Source organism: Maylandia zebra, linkage group LG15 (genome assembly GCF_041146795.1).
Source record: "Maylandia zebra isolate NMK-2024a linkage group LG15, Mzebra_GT3a, whole genome shotgun sequence".
Lineage (NCBI taxonomy): Eukaryota > Metazoa > Chordata > Actinopteri > Cichliformes > Cichlidae > Maylandia > Maylandia zebra.
In genome coordinates, this window is record NC_135181.1 from 10,365,332 (window position 1) to 10,383,292 (window position 17,961).

Genomic DNA, 17,961 nt, shown 5'->3' on the forward strand with positions numbered 1-17,961 from the left:
CTCCCATTTTCCTTGCAAAAATACAAAGAAATGATGGGTAGTTTAAGATGCAGTACCGTATCTTACAAACAGGGTCAGGTTTTCTGTCAAAATAATAAACCTATATCCTTATAGTACTCACGATGACTGTAATTATATTTAGGAATCCACTAAAGCAATAACTATTCTCATTGCAATAAAATGATCCTACATTGCAAAGGACAGGTGCTTAGAAACCAACTCAATGGTAAAAATCAGATCCATGTAACTAATGCCCACTAGCCATTAGAAACCCAACGGCAATAAGCAGGGGCCACAGGAGGAGACAGATGCTGCTGATGCTATATCATGAGTGGGAGACTGACTAGAGTACATTCCTAAAAATAGCTGAAATACTACACATATACTGAATTAGTGTGTGGACACTTTAAATAATGTGCATGACATCACTCATATATGCTGGTTATGAACACTCATTCACTGTGAAGCTGTACAGTTTAATGAAGGAACAAGTCATGTTTCTTCTCCACCATCATCTGTAACACTTCTAAAACCTAAAACGGATTAATGAGATGATAATACTTAAATGGTAGGTGTTTAGACAGAGTTATTATTTGGTGGTGATTCACATCCTGCACAGACCTGCCTTGGGGTTGCAGTGTTATTAAATAGTGGAAGCAATCAACATCAGCGGGGAGCTGAATTACACTCCTAAGTGCTGTAGGAATGCATCATCTCTGTTTGTTATAACCTTTATTTCTCCACTGAAGAGGAGGCTTAGCAAGCATGTCCTTTTTGTTTTAGCATTCGCATCCAGTAATGACTCAAATTCACAAGCAGGCGCTGTCCAGAACAAACACCACCTGCAGAGCAGGGCCACATGGAGGTTAAGCAGGTTAAAACTGCGGAGAGAGGAGAGAATAGCTCCCACTTCAGAATGCCACTTCCTGTCTCGCCTTCAAGCTACAAACATCATACCCCTAAATATAACCAAAGAGTTATACTTCCTTATCACTGATGATTATCCGAGCCTTAGGCGGTTCAGGAGAGTTGTGATCTGGAAGGTTTTATCTTTTTCTCTTCCTGCCGACAGTGATGACCGGGATCTGTGATGTAACTAAAGGGCTGCCAGGAAACACATTCATCTAAGTAACTAGTAGCCTTTCAGCCTTTGGTGTGTATTGGTGATATTCATAGAAACTAAGCATCATTACCTAAAAACAGAGGTAATATTTTGTGTGAAAATGCTGTATATAAAGTAGAGATATTGATTTTACATTTAGGCGTATTAATGCAATATTAGAGTATTTAAAGGTTTATCTGAGGGGGCTAAGATATTTTAAAGATTGATTCTTGTATAAGTGGTTAAATAATCAGCATTTTTAATTTTATGCTTAATTCACAATTCACCCAAAGCTTTAATATGATTACTGTAATAATTTCTTTGTTTTTCTATTTGTTACTGATCAAATTTTCTATTTTCCAAGTGTGGCAGTGCATGGCTCGCTAAAACACTTTGTGAAAACGGGATAAGCTGTGGTCAAAGCACGTCCAGGCGGACCCAAAGGGAAGATCAATACACTGTGGTCCTAGAGACTGAAGCTACAAAATTTTCTAAATAAAGAAAGCAAGACTGCAATCAGCAGAGGTTCTTTCACAAGAAGGCTGCAGTTTCAGTGTCGGTGTGTCCTCGTATTTCACAGTAAAGGATGGAAAATTTAGCTATTTGCTGATCAATCCATTAGGAGATTAGTGGGAGTATCAGAAAATAGTATGTAAAGGAGATGAGCAGGAGAAATAATGACACCACAGTGTATCAAACCCACAGTGAAGCACCGAGGTGGGAAGATTCATGTCTGGGGGTGTTTTGCTTCTCCAGAGTTGGAAAACTCCACCGGATCAACTGCATCATTAGAAGCTTCAAAGCTTTACTGGCAATATGAGAAAAACAAAGCAGACCAAGAAGCGCTGACTCTGAATGACTTTTCTACACAGTCACTTCAGCCCTATTTAACATGTGACAACAGAGAAAGCCAGGAATTCCTGACATGACACGAAGCTCTTTGGATGATTTTCAGAAAGTGAGGGGCAGGGAGAGAATGAACTATTCTCCGTGAAAAAAAAAGATTAAATTCAAAACAGATGCTAAAATTTCTTCACAAGCAGTCTCACAATTTTGGGTTTAGTTGGTATATACGTTTACCAACCACGTTATTAGCAGTTTGTTCATGCATATATCTAATCTACCAGTCACATGGCAGCAAATCTTTGCATTTATGCATGCAGAGATGATCAAGACGAGCTACTGAAGTTCAAACTAAGCAAACTAAGAATCTGCATAAAAGGGGATTTAAGTGACTTTGAATGTGGCATGGTTTTTGGTGATGGGCAGGCTGCTAGGGTTTACAGAGAATGGCCAAAAAAGAGAAAATATCCAGCGAGCTGTGGTTCTTTGGGTGAAAATGATGCCAGAGGTAAGAGGAGAATGGCCATACCTCTCCTCTCCTGTTAGCTAACAGCGGGAATTAAGGCTACAACTCACACGTGCTCACTAAAACTGAACAATAGAAAATAGGAAAAATGTTTTCTGGTGTCATGAGTCTCAGCTTCTGCTGCAACATTTGAAAGTTTTGGTCACAAATCGGTGTAAACAACATGAACACATGGATCCATCCTGCCCGGAATCAGTTCAGACTGGTGGTGTCTGACATGAATGCATGACACGTAACACAACACATCTTTGTATGTGCATCGCTCATTAGATATTTGTGTCAATGAGAAGGTGAACAGGTATATCTGATGAACCTCCAATGAAAAGGTGGCAAAACTTACTTACTAGGTAGTCAACATAAGACAATAACGTATCATTTTAAGGTCATTTGGGCTGATTTTTCTGTTTTAACTGTATCATAAAGTAATAGTTCACATGTTTGCAGGTAGTCAGAAAAGACTGTTGCTTATTGATGAGTAGTTGAAGGGGGCAGACTGTGGATGCTTATATTAAGAATAGCCAAAGACATAATTAGGTCACGATATGTGCATTTTTTTCTACTCTTGCTTTGTATAATGGCAGTTAGAGGAGGTATCCTCAATACGGTCAATTCAGGCACATATCTCTGACTTTGAGCACAGCAACCTGACCCACATGCATCTGTAATTCAATATAATAGACCTTTTTTAAAAATCATATGAGCATCTTCTGTCTCATTTTTCACTCACTGTGTCCTTTCAGCTATAAAATGATAACAAATAGCTGGAGATAGGCCGGTTTATGAAAGGAAAGTGTTCTATATCTCTTACAATGGGTGCTTGTTCTCCACTTGTGCTGTTCTGTGTGACTTGTCCTTGTGCACCTAACCCTGCAGCAAACGAGCGGCAGAATGTGTTTGGCACTGGCACTAAAGCTTCAGCTGCACAATATTTCCGTTTTAAAAGCACCACGTGTGTTTATTTCTTTATTTGTGTGTATCATCCGCACTTGAGGTCCACTCATGACGTCCAAACAGTGAGTCAGGTCCTTATAATGAAGTTTTCACGCAGGGATACATGCACACCTTGTCAAAACGAGAACCACAGAGAAACGATCCAATCAGTCAAATCGATTGGCACCCTTCACTGTTGCTCAGAGGATAATGATGTCAGTGATTAGAGCTGACCTTTGAGGGATTTAAAGCGTGGACATGGGTCCGCTAATGAACAGCAGTTGTGTTTCTTTTTAATCAGTATACGATAACGTAAACATGCTTTCAAGAAATGCAGGGTACTTATAGGGTTTCAAGACTGTGTCGCAATCAGAGGAGGATTACAAAGAGGGGGGGGAAGTTAACCAGTTAACCACAGCCTCATCACCCGGCTGATGAAGCCAGCCTCGCTATTGATTAAAAAGTGTGTGGGAAGCGTTTAAACATACCATACGCAAAACTCCACGAATGCACGACTCCTCCCCATCAAGAGAAGGAGCAGGAGACCCTTTACCTCAATCACACCCCGAGGCCTTGAGACGCTTTACTTCACATGTCTATAAAAATAGCTTTCCTCCCTTAAGGAAGCAACAGCAGACCCTCTCCTACTGAGCATTTCTCAAAGAGCAGAGAGAAAGCAGGAGAGGAGGAGAGGGACCACAGTTTAGAGTCACCAGTCTGGAGGATCTGTGGACAAAAGGAGTGACAAAAGCAAGAGGAGAGAAAGCATCTGAAAAAGGTAACAAATATATTTATATGATTTGTGTTTTTAAACTTGCTTGTTTGGCGTGACTTGTTGGATGAGCTCAAATTAACTTATTTGCTAAACTCCCTTATTCATGGATTTGGGAATTTCTACTATTTTATATGATGTGCTTGCAGCAAAGGATACACAGTTATGATGAATTCAGCTTTCCTTTAATGTAAACAAAAGGTGATCTAACTTACAAAACAGTAGAAATCATTTCACACGTACAATTTTGCATTTATTTTGATTGCAGCGCTCATGCCTCTTTTATCGGAGTCTGTCTGTGGAGAGCACAGCTCAGCTGTGAGTCATTCAGTAGGAAGACGAGTCTCTGCCAGACTCGCAAAGACAATGGCTCACCGAGGACTCACTCTTTAGAATAGTGAAGGAGGAAGTGAGAAAAATCCAATACCCCGGCAAAGAAAAGAAAAAAGATTGTTTACATCTTTAAACGGTTAACACGCCCAGGGAAAAGTTTGACAAGTGAGACAGGATTTTTCTCAACATCTGTGAAGCATCAGATGACTGGCAGTGTGTCGGATTTAACCAAAAGCAGTGAACATGGGGTTTATATACTGCACTTCGGTTTCATATTATAGATATTACCTTTTTATAATAAGAAAGCTGTCCTCGAGACTGATTGGAAATAGGAGAGTATAGAAAAGAGAAAACGCAATAAGAAGCATGAGAGGATATTCATCCTCATGACTTCAATAACCAAATTGTTCATATTCAATTAAGTAGCACACTTCAAAATGTACTTATTGTTGTCATTGTTGTGTTTTTCTGTTAAGTTTTATTGAGACAATTAGATTCATTTTTTCCTGCTTGGTTTCCAGGCAAGAAAACAACTCTGAGCTCAGAAAATGAAAGTATTTTAGGGTCTATTTTGAAATCCCTGCTAGAAATTTATGTCTGAAAGGAAGTCCTTTATCAGAATTATTAACAGTTCCTTTGGCTGTCCCTGAACACAAGCAGCAATACTGTTCTCTCTATTCTCCCAACCTAGTTATAGTCTGTACGCTGCAACAGGCTGAGAGAAAGAAAGAAAGACAAACAGCTCCCTAATGTCTTAGCATGCAGTTTGGTCAAATCCACTTTTATTTATTGCGTCCGATTTCAAAACTAAGATGATGACAGAAAAAATGTTCATCTGAAAGCTTCAAAGCAGAACTCCACAACCCATTGGGTGATGTCAAAGTAGCTACATCTGTCTTCAATTAGTCAAGACTGAAAAAAAACATTGCAGTCCTGCTGCTGAAAGACAAAAGTTGCTTCATAGCTCCTTGCGTTTTCAAAAAAGGAAGCTTAAATTTATTGGCGGTAGAATAACACAGCCTTGCAGCGGTAGACAGTGACATCAGGATCCCAGCTGGTTGCTCTCTGCACACAGAGAACAGTGCTGTGAAAAAGTATTTGCCCCCCTGCCTGATTTTGTTTTCATTCAGTTTTTTGTTTTTGCATATTTGTCACACTTTCACAACATCACATATTTTTTTTAATATTGGACAAATATAACCCACATTAATATAAAAATGCATTGTGATCCCAAAGAATTCTGGGAAAATATTTTGTGGACTGAAAAGACTTTTTTTTTTTTTTTGGAAGGTTAGAGTCCCGTTATGTGCAATGTAAAACTAACACAACATTAAATAAAAAGAAAATCATATCAACAGACAAACATGGTGGTGGTAGCGTGATGGTTTTTGCTGCTTCGGGATCTGGAAAATTGATAGAACCATGAATTCTGCTTCCCGAACATAAAATCCTGAAGGTGAATGTCAGGCCATCAGTTCATGTCTTGAAGCCCAACCACACTTGAGTTTAACACACAAGCAAGTCCACCTCTGAAAAAAACATAAAGGAAGGGTTTGGGGGTGGCCTAGTCGGCGCCTGGACTTAAATCAGACTAAGATGCTTTGGCATGACTTTAAAAAGACTGTTCAGGCAAACCCTCTAATGTGTCTGATTTAAAACAATTCTGCAAAGAAGAGTGGACCAAAATTCCTCCACAGTGACGTGAAAGGCTCGTTGCTAGTTCATGCTTCGCTTGCTGCCAAGGGTGTTCCACCAGTTAGTAAGATTAGGAGCAATTACTTTTTCATACAGGGCCTTAGGTGTAGGTAAATTAAATCATCATTTAAAAAAAAATCTTCATATATTTTCAGTCTAAATCTCACATGAAATTAACCCATCAAGGGAACAGAAGACCCTGCCCTGTCCCTCCTCTGTTTTGAACCTCATCAGTCCTGCTGATCGTTTTGACACAGTCCTCGGTGCTGAAGGTTCATCCTTTGAAAAATAAAAATAAAAATACTGCCACATGTTTGACACCTTCAAAATAAAATACATGTGCTCCTGATAAACAAACACCAAAAAGAGAACATAGTTGTTTAAGTTCACGTGTTTAAGTTCATGACACACCAGCTACAAAAGCTCGGCTCTCTGGCTATTTCGAAGGTAGTGTTCAAACACATCACGTTACATAAGGACGGGCGGAAAGTGTTACGCAAGCGCAATTATTAAGAGACACCTACTGTATTTCTTCACAAAATAACATTTCAAGATGACTAATGAATATTTTTGTCTGCTGAGACTCAAAGCTTTCCCCACTGTGGCTTCACTTCTGCAGCTCCACCCCAGTCGAGTTGGTGTCCTGTGCACCGGGCTGAAGATGGTGTGCCAGTGCTGGTTGTTGGTGGCAGTGATGGCATTTGTGTGCATCCCCGGGTTTGAGTCAGTATGCTGGGACAACTCCATCTGCAAGGACCTGAGCAACAAGGCGAGGATACTGGTAGGTCGAACAGCCCTGCCACTTCTTTTAGATCGTCATCACTGGCCAAGAAAACTTATCGGAGCCCTATGTTGCACATTTTCATCTCATCCGTAAGCGCAATGTAAAACATATTTAATGGAATCTGGTCAAATTAAATGTAAGTAAACCTTACATTTTAATCAAAATTATCGCTTCCACTAATCTTTTTTTTTGTTAGTGTCAAGGTGATGAGTACTTAGAAGTACTTAGAAAATGGAAACTTAAAACTCAGAGCATATAACATTACTTCCTTTTCCCCCGGCAAAGCCAGGAGATCTGTGGTGATAGTGAACAATTTCATTCTTTGACAAATAAGTTGATGTGAAAGCTGAAAAGATGAGTCAACACAGTCCTTAAATGTAATTTCTTGTTTCTTGTTTCTTGAGTTGTCCATGTGATAATAGCCTTAAGTGGGTGTGTTTGGATACAGAACAAGCTGCAGTTATTTTATCAATGCAACACTAAATTTAAAACCTAGAAAAGCCATCTGTAATTTTTAACACCCATAAGCAATAAAGGGGATTTTTGTTTGTTTGTTTGTTTGTTGTTGGTTTTGGGGATTTTTTCCTATCATGCCAAGTCTTATGACTTCACCAGCAGCTGTCAGGGAACTTCAAGTCTTCCTGCTCTGTATGACATTATCTTTGCCATTTCTTCCACACAGGACTGTGTTCACCTCTGCATGTCTGTGATCCAGACTGAAATCCCAGAGCTCAGTGCATTGGCCCTGAAAGTTGACAGTGATGCTGATGCTGGTGATGGTGATGACCTCTTACTCAGAGTTATTCTAGCCACACTGGCTTCCCATGACAAAATATCCGAGTCAGATCTGAAAGCCCGCAGCGACGAGCGGCGCTCCTACAGAATGGAGCACTTCCGCTGGGGCAAACCAGCAGGACTTAAGATGCGAGAGCCAAAGCTTAAGGCCCGCAGTGACGAGAGACGCTCCTATTCAATGGAGCACTTCCGCTGGGGGAAGCCCTCGGGCCGTAAACGCCGACCTGTTAAAGTCTTTGCCTCTTCTCTGGAAGGAGGAAGCTCCTCTGAGGGCCGTTTTCCCTTTCAGGCTCGCAGACAGCTGAGCAGTAGCGAAGATGAAGCGGAGGGGGACATTGATGGAGGAAGTAATGAAAATCAGGGATTGCTGAGGGCCAGGGACAGCTCCAAATCACAAAGCCCCTTGAGCTTGCAGGAGAGGAAAGATAGGACCTATAAGATGAGTCACTTCAGATGGGGCAGCCCACCTGCATCCAAACGTAACGGCGGCTTTATGAAGCCGTGGGAGGAGAAACCTCAGGGGCAGCTGGCCAAGTTCTTCAGGAACATTTTAAAGATGTGAAGAGAATAATGGGATAAATGGAAGATTCAGCAGGGGAGGCGGATAGCTCAGAGAGTCAAATAGCCATTGCATGTTAGTAACCACATGTCTTAATTTTAAATTACACAAACTCGTTGCTATCTTTTAGCATGTTATTGAATGTCTTTCACCGACGCACCCACTGACTGCCTTCAACTTCTTGGCCTCGAATCCAAAGCATTCTGAGAGCATACTCATCTTAACTTTATGAAGAATCAAGCTGAACAGTGACCGTCACAGCGAGGTCAAAGGTGACTGTAAGGAAATAAATTATTGAGACAGTTTTTAAAAAGTCATGTCTTTATGTAAATAAAAAATAATATTAAAGATCCTGTTTGTGGCAAATAATACATGGAATCTTTTGCCTAAGGTCATTTATTAAGCAAAACCTTGATGAGAGCTGACAAGTTGTGAGCTCTCATCAAGTGTGAGTTGTTATGTCTGTCAAACTGCGTTATAGGGCATTTTTAATGCATTGAACTAACTGGAACCCAATCTAACAAGGAAAACATAATAAATAAATAAGATCTGAACGCCTGGAGAAATGTTGCTCAAGGTCACTTAAAAACAAACAAACAAACAAACAAACAAACAAATAAACTATGAAGACACGAGGGGTGACTCAATACTTTTACCCAGGACTGTGTCTTTAGACAAATCTGAGGATTTAGGGGAAGGGGAATGGACAAAATTCTGAATATTAAGACTGATAAAATACAAGAAAAAGGATTTAAACGTTTTTAACAACAAGGTGAGTTTGAGTTTCTTTTAAACTTGTGGGTATGGTGGAGTATCCTTTATTCAGAGGTAATGATTTGAGTATCTTTTACTGGACAGCAGTGGAGCACCTTCTCTACCAGACTCATTCAGCTCCACTGTCACCAGTATGGATGCATGAAATCCTTCATACCATTTTCATTAAACCATTATAATAGAATGAGATAAATAATTTCTTATTTTTTTAGGACTTACAGAGTCCATGAATGATTGTGCATAAGTTTAATGAAAATGCAGCCAGACTTAGACTGCCACCCACTGGACCTGAAGCATAACCACAGAAAATCAGCACTACTCTGAGCTTCAGCTGCTTAATTAATTCTTAATTCTCAGATCGTTTAATTTCATAGCCGACTGTGACACCAGGCTCAGAATACATAATAGTGTGACGTGAATTTGAGCTTGTGAGTTCAGATCCTTGAAAATGCTACACTATAGGAAAAATGTGCTACTCATGTGCTGGGAGATGGATCACGTACTCAGATGACCTCAACAGGAGGTAATTGAATTAAACATTACTTTGAACACTGCGACTACCGAACAGTGGTGCCGGATTTAATGAGTCGACGTGGTTTTTACCAAACGATGATCCCCTTCTTCGTCTCAGAGAGTTTCCATTAGCAGGCAAATTAAAACGAAGACAGACTTTTCATGGTTAGAGATAAATTTATTCTACAACACGGTAACATCCACTAGCATGCAAAGTCAGGTATGACACGCATAAGGCATTTTCTCCATGTAAAAGCTGCCTTTCTCACTAGGTATTCCAGTTTTTAAAGTGCAAAGTTCACAGAACAGATTTGACCTACAGCACTAAATTGTAAAACAGAGCTATTAACCAGACATGTAATGACAAAAAGTAAGTTTGGATTACCGTCAGTTAATATTACATTACGTGATGCAATGACGACACGCGGACTGATAGATTTACAGGTCTTCACTGCCAAGTTCAAGATGCTGAAAACACAATTTTACAAGGTGTAACTGGAAGGTTTAGACAGCTGCACACGGCTCTTAAGTAGCTTTTTCTGCATTAACGTGGTGGAAAGAGTCACTGGACAGAACTGTAAACTACGTCTGGAGAGCTTGGTCTTCGGTAATGATGACACAGACACGCACACACCTGTACGAGCGTTAGCACAGACACATAAATACGCTCACTCGCGCACTGATCAAAAAGGGGTAAACGTGAACAGACGATCACATACACTGGCATGTGCTGACACGGATATACACAGGACATGACATTCAAAAACAGAAAAAACAAAAGAAGAGCCAGTGGAAATGCTCATGACAGGGATGAACTAGACACCGTCTTCTGTTCTGAACAAGATGGTTGCAAAACGGCTGGAACGGGTGCGGTTCACTCACAGAAGCAGCACAGAGGGAGAGAGAGTGAGGGGTGGTCTCTTAAAAATGTCACAAAACTGAACCATCACAGCACCACAACAACAGCAGGCACAATTTAGAAACGCACAAACATGATCTGCTACCTACAGTTGGACCGTGTTAGCCAGACTCTTGACAAATTATTGCCATCATACTTGTTGTTATACCTGTGTGTGTTTGTGCACACACTGGGCTTTTAGATGTTTTTGAATCTTGCTGAGACATGCAGCTGAAAAAGCTGCGGTATAGTAAAAAAATCATAGTGCAAACTCATTCCAGCAGGACTGAGAATGTAAATGGAAACAATGCAGGTCAGGGTTATGGTAATGAAACCTGTTTGAGTAAAGCTGAAAATGATCTTTTTCCAGCATTGCCTCGGTAACCCTTTATTAATCGCTGTGACATACTGGCCTTGAGATGATGCAAATTTCTCCTGTGGGCTGCTCAGATGTTAGGATTTCACGTGCTGCTGGTTACTTATTGGAGATTTTAACATTGTCTATCTGAATACTAAGTGGATTTCTCTTTTATCTATGAACACAACCAGTGCAGAGGCAGTCTAAAATTAGAATATACAGTATATATACACACGCACATTAACATCCTTATGCTGTACATCAGCTTAAAGATTTATATATTCCTCTGTATGTACACATTTATATGGAAAGGGGAGAAAAATAAATGTTTTTTTAGCATTTGATCTGGTAAACATTGCTGTAAATCCTTTAGTGTGGTCATGACTGGTGCAATGTGTTTTAACTAAATAGATTAATATTTAGGTAAAAGAAACAGAAAGAGGCGAAAAAGCACTTCTGGGTAACACTAAGAAGGCAAAACCAAGCTACAATAAAGCCTAAAAGATGGATGCTCAGCAGCTAAGTGGCATGGGAGATGAGGATAATTACCTTTATGTCTATACAACAATCAGACATACACACAAATACAATCAAGTAAATTAAAATGTTTCAGTTTCCACAAACACTCTTTCTGGTCATCAAAACAATTAAAAAAAATAAAAAATAATAATAATATTAATAAGCAGTCTAGCAATCTAATTTTGTGATCAAAGGTAGTATGGCACCCTGGAAGGGACAAACAAGTTTAAAAAAATGCACAAGAATAATAGTGCTATCAAAAAGTTTCCAGTCGCAGGCATGCGACTACTCAACTCATTCTCAAGACAATAAATAACATCCAGTCGGTCAAGTTTTCCCCTCACAGTTCTTGACAATTTCTAATTTGAAAATCCAACCAGTGGAGTTTCTACAGACATCCCAGTCCCCAGTCACACAGGCCTAGAGACTGGTTGGAGACCACCTGGAGACCATCTTGAGACCACCTGGAGACATGAATATGCCAGCAAACTGCCAGCAAGTAGTTGGTGGCAGATGCAGGAGGTTGTCTTTAGTTTGCACAGAAGACACCAGCTTATCTGCAAACACTCGCCAACTACTTACTGAGCAGCTATGAAATTGTCTTCAAAGTAAAAGCTGCACCTTTTGAGACATGTTGGCTTCAGCAATTAGGCACAACTTTTATTTGAAGGTGAACTTTGCAACCAATTTCACCAGGCAAGTGCCATCAATTTCCAGCAACCACTCGCCAACTGATCGGGGATTGCATATCATTCCCAATAGGCCGCTGGCTGCCAGGGGTCCCTAACCAGTCTCTAGGGATGAGTAACTGATGCAGTAGAAGTGAGTGAAATACGTTTGTTTTCCTGCTCAATATAGACACTGGTGAGCTTGTTTTTGTTGCAATCAGAGGCTAAAATAAAATCTCAGACAGCTAAGAGGTGTTCTTTAGTTACAGCTGAGTTTGTCCCACGTGCACTGTGGCTGTTTGATTCCACGGTCAAGACGATTTTACAGTGAGGATCGGTTGCCCTTTCAAATCTTTTCTCTGTCCTTGAAGGCTCTACTGTACGCTTACGTTGCTGAAGACTTTGTGGTTTAGTAAACACATAGGTCAGGAAACTTCATCTCGTAAATGGGTACAGATCGACTCTGGCTTTGGCCGTAACCTGATGAAATGGTTCCAGATGGGCTGGGAGGGGGTCTGAACAGAAAGAGGAAGAAAATAAAGCTGTTAGTTCCAAAACATAAAAATGCAGGTATTCTCCTGTTAGTCAGAATGACTGCCATCCATATTATTATTGACTACTCCCATCCCAAAGCTCTGTCCCTTACCTGATTGTGATCTCAAAGATTTGATTTAGTTTGCTCTGCAGTTGTGTGGCCTATAAGGGACAGAAGACATCAAAAACAATACATTTAAGACCTTCTTTAAAAAAAAAAACTAAAAAACACCCCACACACACACACACACACACATAAGCAGTTTTTTTTTTATTTTTCAACAGGGTAGGGGGTCTATACCCTGGCACCACAGTGGGCAGCTATCTCCTCAAAGGGGGCCTTCTGGAACTTCTCCACTACTTGTCTCCTCCGCTCCCTCTCCTGCTCCTCCATACCCACACTGTCCACTAGAGGGAGACAAAAAGCAATATAATGTAGCGTGTGCCTCAAAGTGAAAACATCAAGACAAAGTTCACGGACACTTTATACAAAAGTAGTTTGTATTTGTTCCCTGCTGTCATGCTTTGGTAAATTACGTCAACATTTAGAACATCAATCCATCATTGTAAACTAATAAAAAGGGCTTTGCAAATGAAGAGAGTGGATTTACCAATGGCATTTTTCAGGGTTTCAAATGTGATCTCCTCTGCTGGAGTCCTCTGCAGACCAGAACAAGAATCTATGTTAAATATCTTTGTACAGGGTACATTTGAGGGTACAGGGTACAAGGTTGTGAAGTCTTTTTTTTCACCTCTTCCTTCTCTGGGCTATTTCGGGACTCAACCTCCACCTGAAGTGAGATGGTCTCACCGATGCTCTTTCTCTTGGACAGACGGTCCTCATCTGGAAGCAGAGTGCAGAAAATTTATTGAGTTTTTTCAATAACTTTTTTCACCACATGTTCATATGCCTCTGCAAACCGCCTGAGTCATGCTGTCCATACTCTGCACAGTGTTAATACAGCTTCAAGGTGGGTACAAAGGATTGATGGCACCAACTCAGACCATCTGACCAAATATGAAATATGGTAACAATCTCCCCTTTTCTTAAATAATAGAAGAGTATTATATTATAGTAAGGCTGACCTTTAGAATAAAAAATGTCACTTTTCCTACAAGACATCTTTGTGAATGTTTCTAATAATTGTTATATGAATTCATGAGTTATGGCTAAAAACCTATTTTTGTGAGGTCACAGTGATCCTCAGGAACCACCAGAATGTATTGGGTCCATCTTCAACTCCAAGCGGATAACTTTGACAACCAAATTTTAAAGCAATTTTCTCAAGAATAGAAGGGATGAATAAATGGAAAGATAATTCATCATCAACCTGAAAACAAAATGCTCACAATCTCAGCTGCTGCTGGCACAGTGACATGAAAAAAAGAGGAAATATAAACAAAAAAACCCCCAGAGAAATTAAGACCTTTGCATCCGAACGACTAGTTTTAGACTCCTTACCAGTATACTGAGGGACATAAGGTGTGGCGAGTCTCTCTGTATTATAACCACTTCCTCCAAGGCTCTCTGTGATCTTTGACTGGAGGAACAAAACACTTCCTTCTACTTTGTCCAGTGAAGAATGCAATCTAGGAAGAAAAATAAACTGCATTCAAAAGCAGGAATTTAAAATTATTACTGTGTATCTGAATATCAAATTAAACACTTGTGGGTTGCAGCTGGTACATACTTTGGACTGTCAACAAAGACGGCCTCGGGCAAAAGGTAAGGACTCTCTTTCTGTCTCACCTCAATTACCTGAAAGGCAGAGAGTCAGGGGATAAACAAACAGTTACAGTAGCATTAAAACACAGACACGCAAAGAGGCTCAGACACACACCTCGTGAATGTGCTGGCAGAAGGCTGGGACGGTGGTGAGCTGGCAAATGAGGTTGAGGTAGGCGGCGACAAGGGCATGAACAGCACAGCGGTTATAAACAGGCAGAGCCTCGTCGGTGGACAGAGCCAGATCCTGGAAAGGAAACAGAGACACCGCACTGTGAAACACCCTACCTCAGAAGGATTTGTTCTCATCTTGTAATGTTTGGTCGTTTTATTTGTTTTTGATTTTAAACCATCAGCTATGACACTGTCCCAGTGTTACAGCTGATGGTCAGTGTCATTTGTGAAATGATACATGTGAAACTGACGCTTTCTAAGCTGCGATTAGGATATTTTTCATCTTGTAGTTCAAATGTAGTAGATAAATGCAGCTCGGGGAATAAACAGGCTACTTAAAACTCTACATTTATACCTGCAAGGCAAGTGCGAGGCGAATCAGGTCCACCACCACCTCTTCATTGGCCAGCTCTACACTGAGAAGACCTAACAGGGCAAAGAGGGTCTCGTAGTGCTCCCGGCCACTGCTCTCCTCCTTGCAGCCCAGGTAGATGTGGCGATATAGCTGCTGGGCATGCTGTGAATGGATGAAGCGCAGGGTAAATGGAACTCGAAATGTCTAGTGCAGATACATTGGTGTAAAGATTTATTGTCAAAATTATTTTAAAATAAATATTTAATGTTTATGTGAATTTACATAATTCACAGGGATGTTGTTCAGCAGGCGGAACAGGTTGTCAACTAAATAAATTTAAAAAATTACCTTCTTCATGAATAAATTGTCCTGCCTGGAGCACTTGTCAACTTTGAGCTTCAGCACAGAGATGTCCGAGATGCTGCTACACAGAAAGAAGACCAAAGAGACACAAACTGTAACTGAAGTATGGGTTTATAAGGGAAGTATAAAAACACTTCAGCCCTTCAATCTTCCTGCAAAAACAATCACACACCTCATATTGGCAAACTTGGGCCTGTTTTCATGCCTGTCAATGAGACTGAGGAGGATTTGCAGCACCAACAGACGGACTTCTGGATCCTCGGTTAGAGAGAAGGACAGCAGGGGCTCCAAGAAAGAGCTGGGCAGCGCTGTCAGCATGTTGGTAGTCTGGAAACCTGCAGTTACCTACGAGGGGGATGATCAAATCCCACACATAGTTTACAAAACTGAACATGCACTGGAACATCAAGGTAACTGCAGTGTGGTTATAATTTCCCAAGTTAGCAATAACTTGAGAGACTCTTATGCTGCGACAGTGTCGCAAACTATCTTAGTTTAAGTGACACTTCTGAGACTTTCATTAGCAAAGATCAAGAACTTGCCCATAAAGCCTAACAAGGCCACTGATTTTACAATCATGCGGTTTGATAGGAATACGCATTTCGTGTCAGTCTTTATAAATTCATGAAGATCCACAAGTTTCTTAAAAATTAAATCATTGAGAAATGATAACTTACCTGGACCAAGGACTTGAGTAACATAACCTGAATCATCCTGGTACCCTCAGGCCTGGAATTACAAACAGCAAATAAAGACTGTGCCCTTAAGTTTACCAACATACAGGTGAATACTGTTTGAGTCAACTTACCCAGAGTCCGAGGAGGGCAAAGTAAGGTGAATTCCAGGAACAGGGATCTTTCCCATAATGAAGAGCATGACCTCTGATCTCTGGTAAGTTGGTAGAGTGTTGGCAAATGAACCTGAAAGGGACAGAACCAGACAGTTTGTACCAAATGAAATAAAATGTTCAACAAAAGAAAAAAGAAAAGAAAAAAAATCTATATTAGTAATTAGGAATCCTCCAAGGGACTCATTTACTATTTGTTTAAACAGGAGAAAAAGAACAAGACTAGTGGAGTAGCCTGGATATAGGAAAACACTCAGAAGAGATCAAAGTGAGTTTAATTAAATAGGCGACATTAAACACTGCCTACACAAATATTACGTAGGTAATTTAAACACCATTTGAAACTGTTAGTCACTCCAATAATTGAGAAGCACTCTACATGTCACTGAAACGGGTAGCCAACCAGAACAATCCATGCACACAATATCAGATTATTTGAAACTCAGTGAGCATGCATCAACCAGCATGCAGCCTGTTTCAGTTGCTCCTGTTTGTTCTCTTTACTTTAATTTTTTTCTTACTTATTTCTTTGTCCTTTACTTTGTACTTAAGAGTGTTCGCCTGTTTTAATAGCTTTCTTTTCAATCATGTGGATATCTTTACATACTTTTCTTAGGGATTATTAAAGTATTTTGATTGTTGATTGATTGTTTGCTAATGTCAGCAGTGCTAGGGTCAGCTTACAGATATATTTCAGGCCCCTGAAGGTTCTTATGTGTACCAGATATTTTCTACCTACCAACCAACCACCTACCAATTCTTAGCATTTATGCTCCTGTAACAACTTTTAAAAGTATTACATCATTTTTATTTTACAGCAGTAACATGTAGTTTATATCCAGAAACTATGCGTGATATATTATGACGCTATAAGGTTGCCTGGCAACCATGCAACCACAGGCTAAAATGAGCTGTGATTTTTTTGTTTTTTTGCTTTAATGCACCTACACACAACGCACTATAAAAGCATCCTATCATTTACTAACAGCAAAAACAGGCCAAACCATGCTGGAGCATGGGAACATACTAGTTGAATAATAATATAACCAACTAATATTCTGTTGCCAAATAGCATCTGCAGCAATCCACACACATATAGTCACACACATACCTAGTAATAACAATTACTACTTGCACATACATCTACTAAACACTCCCTCACTAACAAATACAAAGCACTCAGACTCACCAATGGTCCTGATTACAGCCTCCTGCAGCTGCCTCTCCTCATGAGCTTTGATGATCTTAGTGCCGATGTTGGTGCTGCCGTCATATGAGCCGGTTAGCTCGTAGTCTACACTCAGACGAAGTTGCCGCAGCAGGGTGTTGAACACCTCTAGCACTGTGGGACCTGCAAATACACAGTTTATAGTTAAAAAAAAAACATTCACATCTCTATGTGTTTATGACTTTACATGACCTTGGAGGATTGCAACTTACCTACAGAACCACTGGCTGCAATGGCAGCTGCTTCCAGCAAGACTTCCACTATCCCAGCTCGCACCGTGGCTGAATTCTTGCTGTTCGCATCCAGGTGACCGAGAAGTTGCTGGATTACCAAGTGTGAGTGCTGGGACTGAAAGAAAAACAACAAAAAACCGAGGAAATTATTGACCTGTCTTGAAAAAAAGAAAAATACAGAAAAGAAAAAAAGAGTGAGAGAGAAAGTGACAGAAAACTGTTGTATTGAAGTAATACGCTTAATTAAATGGCAAACTAAAAACTGGATATTGGTGATAAAGTGCATTACTCCTTTTGCATTTTTCATTCAGGCCCAAAATGAACCACAGCTGTGAGCAAATAGGCTGAAGCCCAAATTGAAATCAGTGAGAACTTCATGAATATTGAAGCACATTTCTTCTTTGCACCACTAAAATGTGCAATAACCACTTG

At 40.2% G+C, this 17,961-nt stretch overlaps 2 protein-coding genes across 6 annotated transcripts in view; one reads left to right on the forward strand and one right to left on the reverse strand.

The window, feature by feature from the left end:
- The first annotated feature begins 3,858 nt into the window (after window positions 1–3,858).
- On the forward strand, window positions 3,859–8,889 carry LOC101475601 (pro-opiomelanocortin). The gene is made up of 3 exons (XM_004541803.4): window positions 3,859–4,179; window positions 6,821–6,982; window positions 7,668–8,889. The coding sequence occupies exons 2-3, from the start codon at window positions 6,863–6,865 to the stop codon at window positions 8,340–8,342; spliced, it is 795 nt and encodes a 264-aa protein (XP_004541860.3). The 5' UTR covers window positions 3,859–4,179; window positions 6,821–6,862; the 3' UTR covers window positions 8,343–8,889.
- An 894-nt stretch (window positions 8,890–9,783) lies between these two features.
- LOC101474540 (protein EFR3 homolog B) overlaps window positions 9,784–17,961 on the reverse strand; it is a 31,592-nt gene continuing 23,414 nt past the window's right edge. For 4 of the 5 annotated variants that reach the window (XM_004541801.6, XM_004541800.6, XM_004541798.6 and 1 more), the window contains 15 exons: window positions 17,509–17,644; window positions 17,258–17,419; window positions 16,030–16,141; window positions 15,899–15,950; window positions 15,394–15,566; window positions 15,207–15,282; window positions 14,859–15,020; window positions 14,445–14,576; window positions 14,295–14,362; window positions 14,066–14,193; window positions 13,356–13,447; window positions 13,215–13,263; window positions 12,905–13,011; window positions 12,716–12,765; window positions 9,784–12,584 (listed from right to left, as the gene is read on the reverse strand). In XM_004541801.6, coding sequence (XP_004541858.1) covers window positions 12,479–12,584; window positions 12,716–12,765; window positions 12,905–13,011; window positions 13,215–13,263; window positions 13,356–13,447; window positions 14,066–14,193; window positions 14,295–14,362; window positions 14,445–14,576; window positions 14,859–15,020; window positions 15,207–15,282; window positions 15,394–15,566; window positions 15,899–15,950; window positions 16,030–16,141; window positions 17,258–17,419; window positions 17,509–17,644 — 1,605 coding nt within the window. In that variant the 3' untranslated portion in view covers window positions 9,784–12,478. The remainder of the gene's footprint in view (window positions 12,585–12,715; window positions 12,766–12,904; window positions 13,012–13,214; window positions 13,264–13,355; window positions 13,448–14,065; window positions 14,194–14,294; window positions 14,363–14,444; window positions 14,577–14,858; window positions 15,021–15,206; window positions 15,283–15,393; window positions 15,567–15,898; window positions 15,951–16,029; window positions 16,142–17,257; window positions 17,420–17,508; window positions 17,645–17,961) is intronic. The other variant, XM_004541799.6, reaches the window with a different exon arrangement.